Consider the following 15828-nt stretch of genomic DNA (forward strand, 5'->3'; position numbering starts at 1 on the left):
GGAAAGTTCCAAGACCAAATCCACAGGTGACCAAAAAGAACACACAGACATGTTTCACTTCCACTAGAAAGCATCCAGATGTCTTTGAAGTGTCTTTGACTGTGGTATAACCTTAAACAGGTTGTCTTTGTGACTGAATAAAAACACTTTTGCAGAAAAGAAAGGGGTTAAAACTCACAGGGAAAAAAAGACTGATTGCCAGTTATATATACTTGATGGCACCAGGTTTTAGGTTTAAGAACATTTACTTTTCCTATATTAAATCTAATTGACTTACATTCCAATGAATAGCTGAAAACGTCATTGTTGTACAGCATCTTTGTTTTTGATCAGGTTATCTTCATTTGATATTTGTTTAAAAGTTGATTTTACATAATAATGTTCCCTTTAACCTTTTAACACATTTCAGTGTGAAATTTAAAAAAAACAAAGACAGAAGTATTTTATTTTACTTTATTATTATTATTATTTTTATTTTTTTACAAAACTGTCTAGTTTTTTTTTTCTTAGCTATCTCTGGTAATTCCAAAATCTTATGGGACAAATATATTGATACAGGTGCATCTCACAAATGTAAAAAATAATCAAAAAGTTCATTTACTTCATATATTTAATTAAAAAGCTGAAATTGTTGATTATTTAGATTTATTACACACAGATTTATATATTTCCATTAGTTATATTTGTTAATTTATGTTTTGATGGTTTACAACGTAAAAAACAGTTTATCAAAAATATTACACATTTACAAAAAGTAGTTTTAGTAGAAAAATGCTACGTTATTGACCAGAGAATTACAGGGAGGACTGCTGATTTGACAGTTGTCCAATAGGAAGTCATTGACTCCCTTCACAAGGAGAGCGCAAGTCATAAAAGGTCATTGCTAAAGTTGCTGGCTGCTCACAGAGGACTCAGAATGAAATTAGTTTGTATGACTGCCTAAAGACCCTGACTGTAGATCTAACTAGATAATTTGAAGTGAAGTCATGATCATGTGTCTTACCAGCAACACGTTCCCCTTTAAGCCTCTGAAGAAACTCAGTCAAGATGAATAGTTGTTTACTTTCTACAGCAGATAAATACAGTTGAAGCTGCTCTGTCAAAAAGCAAGTCCTTCTGCCCTGAAGCCCTTCACCATGCTGTTTAAATACTCAGGAAACTCCTCCTCTCTTTGACCTCTACAAACACATGCAAAAGAAAAATATATCATTACTTACATTTCACTTTTAGCCATAGGTGAAAGTAAGTCCATCCTTGATTCGTACTTTACTTATGATGACATTCTAGAAAAGTAATCTTTAGTCTTAAATTAGAGGGACATTTATAAAGATGATTACCTCATGCATGTCATACCAATGAATCATTGGGTGTTTAGCATTTTTCATGCCCTCCCTTTGTATTTTGGTAAATCAATATCAGTGCAGTGAGTTTTGTTTGGGTTATCTGAGATCATGTTGGCTTAATTTTATAGTAAATAATAATAATAATAAAAAAAAAAAAGAGCATTATTTTAGACTGTTTTCCAGGAGATGCATGCTACTTTATTTAGGAGAGGTTAAGCTTTTGTTTTACCATTAATAAAAGTTGCACTTTACTTCCTGTGAGAGAGCCTCTATCTGAATCATTTAGAGAGACATGATTTTCAATTAAATTTGATCAGGTATAAGTGGTATTTAATGTCCATCTGTATTTTGTNATGGGCCAGATCACAGAAATAATTTTGAAATACAAATATATCATTGCCTCCACAACCCTTAGGAAACATCTGTTACGACATTTTCAGAGAGGGTGAGTCACAAAAACATAATTCCTTAGTAAGCTGTCTGGCTGTCGACAGAGTGCTGCAGCATATTCACGGAAAGCTGAGTGGAAGGAAAACATGGGGTAGGAAAAGCTGCGACAGGGATGACCACAGTTGGAATAGGATTGTGAAGAAAAGCACATGAAAACACTTGTTAACCAGAAAAACATTAGATTCTTACGTGGACTAAAGAGAAAAAGGACTGGACTTCTGCTCAGTGATTCAATGTCCTATTTTCAAATTAAAAGTCGATTTTGCACTTAATGGGAAAGTAAGACCCCAGTCTGGACAAAACATGGAGAGTTATTTGAGTTCCAGTGTTAAGCTTCTAGAGTCAGGGATTATTTAGGGAGTAATGTCATCTCCTGGAGTTGACCCACTCCGTTTCATTAAGTCCAAAGTCAGAGTAGACACCAACCAGGGAGACTCAGAGCCCCTCTCATGACGGCCATTATGGAGGTGCTGATTTCATCTTCCAGCAGAAGTTGGGACCCACTCACACTGCCAAAAGTACCAATACTTGTTTTAATGACCCTGGTGTTACTGTGCGGGATGGGCCAGCAAACTTCCCTGACCAGAACCCCGTGGAGAATCTACGGTGCGTTGTCAAGAGGAACCACAAGAAACACCAAACCCAACAATGCTACTATTCAAGAAACCCGATCATCTCCATGCCACTCTGCATTGACGCAGTAGTTCATGGGGAAAAACAAACAAAAAAAAAAAACAGTAAATATTGTAATATATAGACATACTTTGCAGTATTTGTGTATAATACTCTAATTTCTGAAATGCTGAAAAATTAGTTTTCATGAGCTGCAAGGCATAGTCATCAGAAATAGTGGAAAAATAAATCCTTGGGCTATATGGCTGTGTAATAAATTAATACACAGGATTCTCTTGATTAAATGAATGAATTACATAAAAAAACATTTCTCAATATTATTCTAACCTTTTGAGATTCAGTCGTTTAAAAACAGAAACATGACAGAGCAACATCTGATTTTGTAATTAAAAAAATTGTTTTAATAAATTAAATGTGAAATAAACAGCAAAGAAAAAAAAAACAAAACAGGATCTGATCTCCTATTTGACTCAATGCCGTTGTGTACATGTGTAGTATGAAGTCACTGAAACAAGTTCTTCAAATGTTACAACATGATATTAATCCTTCCTTAGATTAGTTTGGGTGGCTACTGATTGCCAACTCACAAAGGCTGCAGCCCAAACCTCCTGCTCCATGCAAAACAAAGCAAGACAAAATAGTGTCAAAAACAACAAACTAAAATGTGCACAGACAGGTTTCCCCACTTTAGATAAGACCATAACAAGTGCTGCTTTTATTCTAAACTCATTGAGTTCAATGGATCATACAAGAAAACAACCTTCAGCAAAAAAATATTTAGAACTCTTAAAAGGTTTCATCCTTTGTCTGCACGCATCCACACTGACATGCACGCAAGCCAAGAACTCCATGAAATGAGAGGATTGGGATTTTCCTCTCCATCCCAACTGGCGGTCCATCCCGCGTCTCACTGCACACAAGCCACAAACAGGTCACATGCAGAGGCTCGGCACACGATGCATCAGCCGCTCCGCGCAGGGGCTTCAGATAATTTGGGAGATCACGTTATTAGGAGATGTTTCCGGCTTCCATCTGCAGGGGGAAAGAAAGAGAAGAAAACCGGGACGGAGCTGACTCAGCGGCTCATTCGAGTCCCTCGAGGACCGTCAGGCTTCACAGAGGATAACGGGGAAATCTACATGGATGCACGGGAAGTCCAGCTTTACAATTCCCTGAAAGGACACAGAGGGAATTTAAATGACCTGCAGCAACAACTGAACTGGTGTCTACTAAATATGCACAAATCAATTGGATAATTTTCTTTTGATAAGCTCTGATCAAAGGTCAGCAAGGCAAAAAAATATATATTTTCCTCCCTCAGCTATTCACTAAATTTACAGTCCCTAGAATTAAAAATAAGAATCAAATTAGACAGGTCAGACTTCAAAGAAAAGTCAGGGAAAGTCTGCATGGTGCATACAAGTGAATTCTCATTTGATTATAATACATTCTCCCACCTGAGGTGTTAAGTTTTTCTGAACCCTTTTCAGTTTGGCTCTTTTACGTCCATTTTTTGTCACAATTGTCTCCTCGTAGAACTCGTGGGCCAAGTCACCGTCCTCATCGAAGTACATAGAGCTGCAGCAAAAAAAAGAACAAAAAAACATGGCAATATTTACACATACATGTATTGGCCTTGTAGTCGATTTCTTAAGATCAACATAGTTTTTTTTCTCCATCTCAAACACGTGACTGCAATGAAAACATAATCAGTTTTTCTCAGAGCAAGAAAAAGAAATATTAGCTCAACTTATTTATACCAGGTCATTAAAAAAAATCAGCTTACTGTACTTTTTAATAAAAGAATATCGACTCTCAATATTTGCACTCACTTTAATTTGACTATAAAATCCAACTCAGTTTATGACTCCATTATGATTCCTCACATTTATGGACACCAAGCATATATTTACCTTCGTCTGGTAAACACAAAGGGAGTCGCGCCAGGGAAACTTCGTACTCTTGCCAGTGACTGCTCGTTTCCATCTTTGGCTGCTTCATCCCCGCTGCCTGAGCCAGAGAAAGGCCAAAATCCTTTGGATTTGGAGCCACTACCCCCCATATTCAGCTGCAGCACATTATTTTCCCTGAGTCAGAGGGCAACCAGTGGTGATTCACTGTTCTCGTACTGGAGTAATTTGGGTCTTCAGAGTGGAATAGCTAAAGGAAAAAAAACAAAGGGATTGAAATGCTTCATTTGAAGCAGAAAGCACACCAAGGACAAAATTATTCTGTAAAAACAGAACCATTACAGACTAAAGGATCAGATAAAGATCAGTGAAAGTGAGTGGTTTGGTCATGATAACACAATAAGGCCAGCCACTGAATGTTCATCCAAAACAATATATCCTTCTGCAACCAAGTCAAGTTGCAGAAGCAAAACAGATGCTGCTTCCATCAAGAGTGCAAATGCAGCAAATCTCAAAAGTCCACACAGACACACACCACTGTCAATATTTAGCTGGAAAGTAAGAAAAAGAATATTAAAATTGTTTTTTTTGTGGTAGTTTGCCTAAAAACACAAACACTGCTCACACCCAAATTTCCAACACAAAATAACTGTTTCATTAGGGTTTGTTTACAGACCCTAATTAATAATTAGGGTCTGTAAACAGAATATTTAGGAAGTGTCAACATTTCTGTTGACATTTCTGAACATTCCTGTCTCTGATAATGATAAAAAGGAAAATTGCCTGTCCTAACATTTTAGTTTCTGCTACTCCTTTTCTTTCCCAAAAAGCATTTTTTATTTGATTTTCTGTTTTACACACTACCTGGTAAGACATTTGTACCAATTTAATGCTTTTTGCACTGATTTTAAAATTTGGAAGCAAACATATGTTGGCAGATTATCTCACTTTTTGTATTTCTACAGTTTTCTTTTTCTCCCGTTAGGGTGCCTCTTCTTTCTTTCTGGTATTTTTTTGTATGTTGTCAACAAGTTCACAAATAATGAAAAAAATACTCTTACTTTTTTAAAGGCATTCTAGAAAAGCTAACATTAGTTCTTGTAATGACTATAATAATGATAATTATTATGATTACAATGTTGAGTGTTATATTTGGCTATTTTTTTCCTCTCTTTTCTCATCTCAGATGTCAATGCTGTTTGTGTGTGGTGTGAACACCAGCTGCTGTGAGACTCTATCCAACCGGTTAACTATTACATTAGCATGTGAAACGCAAGTTCATAGTACTTGGAATACATTAATCAACAATTATTGCTCTTCAAATAGTCCTTTGCGACATGAATATTGCAGACACTGATACTGTAATGACAATATATAAATGATATTTTGTGCAACATTTTTGGATCATATATTTTAGTGTTTTATTTCTTATTTCTTAGGTATCATACTTCAAATTTTCATCTTTGACCGATTAAGATAAAACATAAAAGGAAAGAAAAAAAACAACATGTTAGGCATATATTTTTATATTTTTCTCTTTGCAACCAGTCAATATATCACAATATATAGTAAGTAAAAGCAATATACAATGTAGAGAGCACATATTAATAAAACTCCAATCGCCTAGCACTGCCTCTAATTTATTTTCCTCATGGATAAGACAAAAGGCACAAGAGGAAGTCATTAGGGTTGCTGTAAATATGCCAAGAAATCACAGACGGCCCAAGAAGCGTGACAATGCAACCTATTAAAGCCATATTTTGTTGAGAGAGCAAAGCACCGACAACCGTCTGTGTAATGCCACGCAATGTAGCAAAGATATGGTTATAAAATACAAGTTACGTGCTTCGAAGAAGGATGAACAACATAAATAAACGTCTTTAACATTGGCAAAGAAGTAGCTAACTTATTTAGCTGCTTTATCAAAACAGTTAGAGACTGACCCTGTTCTATAAACTTAAAGTAAACCAGCTTTAATGTCATGAGAGCTCCCATCGCTGTTATCTAAAGACAACCAGCGCTCTCTTTCTAGCACTTACTAGGTCAACACGCTTCTAAACATAACGTTCACCCACGTTGACGAAAGCTAACATTAGCTGATTTCTCAGCTATTGCTGGTAGTTTCAGGCTAGTTGTAAGCCTACCTAAACCGAAGAGCGTTGTGTTCACAGAGGCAAATATTCCTCTGATGAATTTGTCCGGATGAGTTGTCAATATCACCAACGACCAAAGAGCTCGTAACATCAACAGCTATTACATTAGCTGTTTGTGCTAACGGTACTGCTTCTTCAGCTGCCCTTTCCCGTATTGTTGTGTGAGTTACCGCCACCATGTGGACGGGAGGGGTAAACGCAGGGCTTCTTCTTTTTACCAGCTCCATTGAGATGTCCTCTTCTTATAACAAAGACAGATGTCTTGGTGTAGAAAGATGGTCACACATATAATTGTCTCATGAAACTATAGGTTCTATTTTGGTCATATTCTCTACCTGAGTGCTTGGATCAATAAATTCAGAGAAACCAAACTAATCATCAATTATGAAAATTTATATTAATGTTTTTTTTTTTCATTATAGATGTGAAGCAATTTGTTGGCAATTCCCGTGTTAATAAAATCAGGACAATAAGTTCCTCTTTTAATTCAGTATCACAATCACCTTGTTTTGCTTTGTGGGGAAGATAGTCCCAAGATGTTCCTTCTAGGTTTCTGGGCATATTTATTTTATTTCCATGTAATTTTGACTGATGCAAATTGTAAATACATTTTCAATTAAAAAAAATAAAATAAAATAATATATATATATATATATATATATATATATATATATATATATATATATATATATATATATATATATATATATATATATATATATATAACTTAAAATTAAAATGTAATTTAGAGCAATCAGTGCCTACATTATATTTAAATTGTATTTTTTTGAACATACCATTATTACAATTAGTTTTAATTCCAGATTTTTGTATTCATTCCTTGGTGTCACAAAAGTCTCAAAACATAATGTTTAATTTGTTTTCCTCTATATGGAAGCATAGATATTAAGACTCCAACCAGCCTGAATAAGAGTTACTATCCACAAATGGAGAAAACATAGTGGTGAACCTTCCCGGAAGTGTCCGGCTTGCTAGCATTGCTCCAAGAAAGCAATGGCTCATCCAAGAGGTCTCAGAAGAACCGAGAGTCCGAAGGACCACAGAACTTAACTGCATCAGCTAATGTCAGAGTTCATGATTCACCAATAAGGAAGAGACTGGACAAAATTGGTATCCATGAGAAAAATTCAAGGGTCAAAACCGCTGCTGACCGAAAATAACACAAAGACTTGTCTCACATTGGCGAAAAAACCATCGCGACATTACTTGGGAAATTTTTATGTAGACTGACAAAACACAAGAGGAACTTTTTGGAATGTGTGATTCAGACGCTGGTAGCTGTTGTGGCACATCCAGATTTTAGGTTTATGGGTGAAAAACTCTTTCTCTTAAGGTCAGGATGATTTGGGTAGATTTTCCCCTAATTACAGTACATGAACTCAATTACAATCTGTATTTATTTACTCAAGTTATGTTTACTAAAGCCTCATTAATGATGTAAAACACTGTTGTAATTAAAAAAAAAAAAAGCAGAAGAAATGTGCGAGTGGGAAAACTTTGCAGCAACACATACACTTTGAAAGGATCATACACTTAACATCACATGACCGGTAATTTATTGTGATCAGTTTATTAGATAATTTGCATATAAATACACATACCCAACTCTAAATCACAGCTTTATTAAAGTGCCAGTATGTGATAAAAGACAGCATGGTCTGGTGTTTTCAGTAGCTCACATTAAATGTAAACACATGTAGTCCTGCTTCATTAACAAACTATAATCTGAAACACTGTCAATGCCTGAGCTCTCTCCTTCCCTTTTTTGTCACCCGTAAAGGTTCCCATTTCCGTGGCATGAAAAGGTTATTCCTAATGTTGAACTCCAAGGTTGACTCTCTGTCAACCAGGGGTAGTTACGCGGGCCATTGCGTGCCTTATCATGTCTCTAGCGTGAGCATATCGCTTCACAATCTGCCGCACGTGCTCTTCTTCCTCGCGCTGTAAGATTCGCAGAAAGTTGTTCAGCTCTGGGAAGCTGAAGGCATCCCACTGCAAAGGAAAGGCATTGTGTTTTAAGATCGCTCAAACCAACTGTAAAATAAAGAAAAATAAAGAGTCTACTCATCCTCATATCTGATCAGAAGACTCACATTTACGTCCCCTGTTTCATTCTCCTTCAGAACCAGACTCAAGACTGACTCACTGGGGCCAGCACACAAGCGCAAATACAGCGGGCGCTCGTCGTCAGACAGCTTGCGCATGAACACTACAAGAAAGCACAAAAAAGATAATCAATGGTTTTCTTCTCTGTTTCAATAAAATCCTGATGTGAGGAATCCAACCTTGACTTTGCTTCTCAGCACGTTCAAACAAGGCAAACTTCGCCGGATTGTCGACCACAGTGAACTTGTTGAGCAACGCCTCGATGACTTCTCGCACTCGGGTTTCCGAGCTCACGTGAAGGTGCTTTGCCGCGTCTTTGGGGAGGTAGAAAGACGTCCGCCGCCTTGTCAGCCTTCCCTGCTGATCGTCCTCCTCTGTCCAGCTCTGGTTCCGAGAAGGTGGGAGGGAGATGGGCCGGAGCAACTGAAAGTGGACCTTTATGAAACCAGTGTACGTCCCATCTTTATTCTGTTAGATACACAGATTCACTAGAGTTAGAGGCTGTCATTTATAGAGACAAATCTGCAAATTATAAAAATATGATGTAAAAACTGTCCAGAAGTTCACATAAACACATCCTCGGCATAATAATAACACAACTATGCATAAATACAGCTGAGCTAAAGAACTTCTGCCAACTTTGCAAAAAGAAATGTAGTAAAAAATTCAGCCACAATTATTCCAGAAGCTTGTTGATGGCATCAAAAACATTCACTCACATCCACCATGTAGAGATTGTTGTTAATCTGAGCGTTGTACTCCTTCACCTTCTGCTGAATCTTACCGACACTTAACTCTTGTTTACCCGGCTCAGTCTGGTCATCCTGAAAAGGAAGAAAATGTTGGAGCAAGTCACGCCAAAGGAAATCGGTTGGGGAGAATCAAGGATGGAGGGATGCAACAGAGAAGAACGTAAAATAGGAAAGACTATAACTATGTTGAAGGCTCATGGTTGCACATCTGTGAAAGAAAGATGTAAGCCTGTAAATAATAGTTTGGTCCCTGAAAGTAAAATTAAGTACTTGGTTAACTTCTCCCAGTGAGATTTTTGGACAAGTATGTTTTTTTTTATTATTGTCACCACTATTTTGCAAGGATTTTCTCTAGACTCTCACTAATCTGTCTTCTCTTCGCTCTGTTGCCGTTCAGTGTCTCCTTCAGCTCCACCCTGATCCTCCGTCAGATTTGCTTCAATCGGCCAGTGAGCAAAAGTTTCACCCCAGGTTATTTTCTTAACCTGCACAGAAAACTTTGAGGATTCATTTTTTGATTCATTACCTTTATGATGAAGCGTTTATCAAGAATTAAATATAATAAATCTAAAGTCTCAGGACATCAAAATTCAATCCTAAATGTATTTTTAAGTTCAGAGTCACCAGCTCATACACCCTTTGCATACCTAATTCACCCTAGTAGTAATGTATTTATTAACTATGATCTCAAATCTAAAGATTAGATTTCTTTTAAGATGTGGCTTCAGTGGCGTTCACTGACAGTAATCACACAGGAGAGTAAAGGGAGAAAGAAATGAAGCAAAGGTCCCTGGGACGTCTGCTCTACAACCAAAAAACATTCATTAAGACACTCAAATCTCATTTATAATTTATTAAATTAGGATATTATTTTCTCAAAATGTTCTATTTTTATTTCAAACCTGATGTATCATAGAGTTTCCTTACAATTTCCAATAGAGGAGAAAAAACAGCAACAAGAAAGACTTTTCTTTCATATGGAAGTGTATGTTTCGAGTTTCTTTGTTAGTTTTAAACTGAACTTTTTTCCCCGGTTTTTCTTGTTCCAGAATATGCTCAGCTTCTCAAAAAGGCCCCCGTTCTAATCCCAGCAGGGGAATGAAAGACTAATCACAACCGTAGAAAGTGACCTAATTTGTTTAAAATACACGTCTTAAGTATCTGGATGGATTTCAACAAACCAAATGCTGGGTTTGTTTCTCAAAACTAAAGAGCTGAAGTTAAGCTTGTATGCATAGTCACAGACGACACTAAGAGCAGATTTCATAGAGTAAAAATATATATTTAAAAATATAACACCACTTTACGACAATACGTCTTTTTTATTTATTATTACACAGTAAATAAACTGGTCAGTTATTATCATCACATATGATTATTCAAGCATAATCAATTTTTTCGTTTTTCTCAGTTACATTCCTCAAAAGTAAATGAAAAATCCAACTCATTAAGGAATTAAAATAATAATAATAATAATAATAATAATAATAATAATAATAATAATAATAATAATAATAATAATAATAATGGCACTGTGAGAGCAGTGAAAGGTGATTAGTGTTGAATAGAAATTAAACATTTCAAATTTACATTACAAAGAAAAAATAGGAAACTATGCTAAAGGTTCCGTCCACTTCACCATGATGCACTACCGTTTGTTAATCTAACATCAAGACGAAACACATAAAAAAGTTTTTAGCTGGCAAAATGTGAACATTTAATGGGTGAATGTTATTTTGCAAGGTGCATTACTGTTCTTTTTTGACGAGTGGTCTCGCTTTTTACCACGTTTGTGTCCGTCTCAATGGAGTCCTCGCTGTAGTCTGCGCTCTCCGTTAACGCACTCCCCTGTGTGCTGCAGTCCAGCTGGATAAACGGTCGGCAGCGGTAGTGACAAGTGTAGCTGCAGTCTGAAGGAGAGACACGGATATCAAAAGAAGGTGTGGTTTTGGTTCCTCTGTTTTGCTTTAACTGTGCCAATCTGTGTGTCGTACTATCTGTTCCTGTACTGTCCCACTAAGCCGCCACCTCTGTGAGTGAGACCGAATGTGACTGACAGTACAACAGAAACGCCAGAAGTAAAAGAAAACAGAGAAGCAAGGACAATCCCTAGGCCCCATATGGGCAAAAAACACTGAGCTGAAAGGTGAAACAGGCCAGAACTTCCAACTGATTAGGGTAAACGGCGTGGAGAGGAAATCTAACATCCTGAGGCACTAATAAAACAGAAACAGCCTAAAATGACAATAAACGTCCATTTCCCATGTGACTTTGGCCGTAATTCTTGTTCAAAACTGTTTAAAATAGAACAGAACCAGCATAAAAGCCAAGTTTTGTCTACATAAACAGACAGACACTGCAGTATTCAGCAGCCGTTACTTGCAGACATCAATTATACGTTTGTTTGGATCGGGTCCAGCAGAATAACTCAAAAGCTTCGAAACAACATGGAAACAGGATGTAAAGCGTCAGGCTTTCAATTCGCTTGAAGCCTGAAAATCTGACACTTTTGCTGGTCAGATTAAAATAGACTCAGGCTTCAAATAGATCAGAATTAGAAGAAGTACTCACTGGCACAGCGTAAGCTCTGCTTATAGAGACCCCAGATGAATTCTCCACACAGGTCACACCAGCTGAGGTGTGTGTAGCTATAGGGCTGGAAGTCATGACCCACCGCCCCCTCTCCCAGGTGACGGACCGGTCCCTCGATGCTGACGCTGTCTCCAACCAGACGGACGACGCGGCCAGCGCCGGGCTGGCCCGGATTGACAGGGGCTGAGGAGACATGTGCGGGTGGAGCGGCTAGCTCGATGGAATCGTTCACACTGAGGTCCTTCAGCTCGATCAGCTCACAGTTAGTCATCCTGTCCTCGATGCAGAAACTGAAATATCATGCAAACACTGGGTGTCCATGAGGGCGGGCAGGTGTGTGTGGAGCCATGTGAGGAGGCAGCAGAGTTGGATTTACACCTTTCCATCACACCGAAGCGTCATTTTGGATTCAGTCCCCTCCCAGAGTCAGGTAGCATCACAGTTTGAAGCTGTAAGACATTAAATAAATAAATAAATAAATAAATAAACTTTAATTGATTTTGATAAAGCAACTTTTCTCTAATATACAGTGTCAAAATTGTACATACAACATCACATATTTGTTAATCTGTCACAAATATTCGATCAAATGTAACTCGTTAGGCTGTATCTCAATCACAACTTTTGCGACTATGAAGCTTTGGCTTGTCTGCAGTCAAATTCTGCATCTGTTATAAACTGTCTTTGTGTCTTTATTTGATATAAAAGTCCAAAATAATTGATATTAAAGATTAAAAGGACTGTCACTGCACCTACAGTTAACATAAAGAACAAATGTAAATCTGTTTCTGACAAAGGATTAACATTTGTCATCTGATGCCAGGAATCACACGGTTACATAAAATGTGGGACAAGATGATGGGCATAATCCAGATCTATCCCCTCAGACAGTATTTACGCTGTTATTTGCAAAATGTAGCAAACAGGAGCGACGACAACTGAGTCACTCCAACTCAGGCAGAAAACTGAACAGCTGATGGTAACATAGGTATTGTAAAACACAGAGTCCGGCCCTGGAAACCTGGGGAAGACGTGAGAATGTTGTGGAAGTTCAGCCTCCAGAAGGATATCCACAACATACAGCAATAAAATGCTTTAGATTAAACATAATGATGTATTGAAACAGCCAGCAATAAACTGATGTGTATTTGAAAGATTATACTCACACATGTCGCAAAGCCAATTTGGTTGAGTTTGAGCTATTTTGCAAAAAGGAATGTGCAAAATTTGAATCTCTAAACTTGTCAAGCAGAGGCACACCCCAAAAGAGGGTAAGGACCTTTAGGTTTTTACTTAAAAACACATTTTTAAGTTCAAAAATTATTTTCCTTCTGCTTAACAACGACTCTATATGTTTGTCTATAAATACCCAATAAAATGCAATAAACCATCAGGTTACAAAAAGAGAAGAAAATCAGTTCAAGGGGTGCAAATACTTTTGCAAGGCTTTGTGTGCTGACTTTATCATTCATGAGAGCACATAATTTATTAAGTCATAATATAAATGATTTAAAAAAAAACCCACAAATGACAAAGCAAATTCAGAAGGTTTTGAAAATCTGATTTTTTTTTTCTATCTGCAGCAGGTGTAGGAAAGATTTAAGAGTCTGGCTGAGGTGGGGTGTGGTTTCCTCTATAAAATGAATAATAATAAAAAAAAAACATTTCTCAATTAATGCAGCAAATTCAACTCTGTTTCTCAAGGAAGCATAAATTCATTATTTCTCCGCTGCCACAGCATTCTGTTATTAAGATGGAGAATACAGCAGCATTTTCTCTTTGGAGCAAACTTATTGTGACTAGAATAAGAACAACCCGGGGCTGTGTTTGCCAAGTGGGTCACCGCACGGTGCAATTATCCACGCAGGGCAACAACAACTCATTGTAAGCGACATCATTTAAGCTTACATGGTGTCATAACTTGTTTATTACCGTCTCAGCTCAGATTTGAGCCTGCAATATTTTTCACGCGATAAATTATTCACTGACCGAACATGTAATCGTTAAAAGCAGCCCGAGACGACGCGGTCTAATCCCGCAGCTCAGAGTCTGGAAACGGGACAGAGAGGGGAAAAATCCCACGGACAGACACCCTGACTAACTGTCCACAGAAACCCCCCTTACCTCGGTCACTTCATCCACGCAGCGGTTCGATGGCGATATCTGCATAATAGACGCACTTTTTTTTTGTCCTGGAGTTATCAGCGAAGCGTCCCCCTCCTCATCTCCCTGCGCGCACTTTGGGTTTGCGCATGCACATTGTGAGACTGGGATTATCCCTTAAGCCAAAATGTGGCACTGAAGTGGACGGAGAGAAGAGAAGAGAAGAGAAGAAAAGAGAAGAGAAGAGAAGAGAAGAGAAGAGAAGAGAAGAGAAGAGAAGAGAAGAGAAGAGAAGAGAAGAGAAGCGCTGCTGGAGGAATCCCCTCTGCTGCACACATCACATCCACACAGACATGATGGGGCTGAGGAGACAAGCACGGTGTTAAGCTTCTGATGTTTTATTCTACTTTATAAAAAATAATTTAAATTAAAGCCATTCACTGTGTCTATAGATAATTCGGGACTTCATTGTCTATGAATAAATAAATAAACTTGATTAAATTGCAGATTATGTTTTGTTTCATGGTTACACTTGTGAGTAAACAATGCTTCTTTAAAATTGATTTAATTAATTAATTATTCATTTATTTATTCTGCCCTTTGAGATCTACAGCTATAAAGGGCATTAAAAATAAAGTCTGCTATTGTTATTATTAATTTAGGGTTCATGTCATTTATTTTAAAAGAAGAAAAAATACATAAATGCAATATTTACGAATTAAATTGAACGTAATCTAGTAGAATATACACAGTTCATTTTGCATGTAAGTAAAACAGGAGGAGACATTTTTGTTTCCAAATCGCCTACTTTCATGCGAGCAGGCTGCTAAATCTTTGATTAAGGATATGTGGAAATCATACAATGAGGAAAAAGCCCTCAGGCTAAAATATGGCCAATGAAAAATAAAACGTGGTCTTCCTATTTTCTACATTCAAATCAGACTTTCATCAGTGGCTATGTTTATTTGCACCTCCAACACTTAAAGTCTTAAACCAAATACATTTCTTAAAAACAGCAGCAGCAGCAGCAGCAGTGGTAGAAGAAAGTATTTATTGTGTGGGATTGAGCTTTTCTAAGCCCATCTACAAAAGAAGATCACCTGTCATCTTAAGATACTGTTTTTATTCATTTATATTCGTTTGCTTTGGCTGTGACAGAATTTTGATTCAGAATTGAACTCCTGCTTCAGACAAGACTGCAAGACAAAAGTTAGGAGGATATATTTTCTTAGATCAGTTGTAATTATAGAAAAAAATATTACTTTTTATCAATTCGAGTTGGTTTGGAATATGGAAAACTAACAAAATTCTCTTCTAAGTATTATAGATAAACTACCTGATCCATGTGGTTATTAATCCCCAGAAAGTTCGTTGAAAGGTTTGGGAGCCCTTTATTCACTTTTCTTTAATGCTGCAGAAAATGTTTGTGTTCATTCAGCAGGTTTTATTACAGAGTTTGAACTCTAGAGGCCAGTGTACAATGTGTCCATGTGACTTCAGCTCATGTTAATGAGAGAAACATAAAAATCTTAGTTTCAAATGATTAAATAAGACCATTTATTTATTAACAAAATGCAAAATTCCAAACACAATAAATTACTTCTGAAATGTGACGGAAGAGTATTTGTAAAAAAAAACACAACACATTAAAAACATAAAGTACATTAACAGAAAGGAGAAGAAACTCCTGAATGAATGAGCATGTTGATGTCTGCAGAGCCCCAGTGTGAGTGTGAGTGTGTGTGTGTGTGTGTGTGTGTGTGTG

At 37.1% G+C, this 15828-nt stretch overlaps 2 protein-coding genes and 1 long non-coding RNA gene across 4 annotated transcripts; 1 reads left to right on the plus strand and 2 right to left on the minus strand.

Annotated features, from left to right (window-relative positions):
• Positions 1-1688: 1688 nt before the first annotated feature.
• LOC107836312 (uncharacterized) lies at positions 1689-3200 on the plus strand. Its single transcript, XR_001662194.1, has 2 exons — positions 1689-1884; positions 1935-3200. It is a non-coding gene; the product is annotated as an uncharacterized LOC107836312 (long non-coding RNA).
• Positions 3113-6651, minus strand: tusc2b (tumor suppressor 2, mitochondrial calcium regulator b). Its single transcript, XM_007552036.2, has 4 exons — positions 6481-6651; positions 4340-4586; positions 3884-4004; positions 3113-3598 (listed from the first exon to the last, which is right to left on the minus strand). Exons 2-4 carry the CDS (start codon positions 4486-4488, stop codon positions 3533-3535), a joined length of 336 nt encoding a protein of 111 aa, XP_007552098.1. The 5' UTR covers positions 4489-4586; positions 6481-6651; the 3' UTR covers positions 3113-3532.
• A 1405-nt stretch (positions 6652-8056) lies between these two features.
• On the minus strand, positions 8057-14457 carry rassf1 (Ras association domain family member 1). Of its 2 annotated transcripts, none has more exons than XM_016671687.1 (7): positions 14085-14457; positions 11940-12409; positions 11121-11278; positions 9336-9440; positions 8796-9084; positions 8604-8719; positions 8057-8502 (listed from the first exon to the last, which is right to left on the minus strand). In XM_016671687.1, exons 2-7 carry the CDS (start codon positions 12229-12231, stop codon positions 8353-8355), a joined length of 1110 nt encoding a protein of 369 aa, XP_016527173.1. In that variant the 5' UTR covers positions 12232-12409; positions 14085-14457; the 3' UTR covers positions 8057-8352. The 2 variants fall into 2 exon arrangements, with proteins under 2 accessions (XP_016527173.1, XP_007552110.1); XM_007552048.2 differs by having other exon boundaries at positions 11154-11278; positions 14085-14454.
• Positions 14458-15828: the final 1371 nt, after the last annotated feature.

The sequence above is a fragment of the Poecilia formosa genome, unplaced genomic scaffold (assembly GCF_000485575.1).
Source record: "Poecilia formosa unplaced genomic scaffold, Poecilia_formosa-5.1.2 Scaffold2, whole genome shotgun sequence".
Taxonomy (NCBI): domain Eukaryota; kingdom Metazoa; phylum Chordata; class Actinopteri; order Cyprinodontiformes; family Poeciliidae; genus Poecilia; species Poecilia formosa.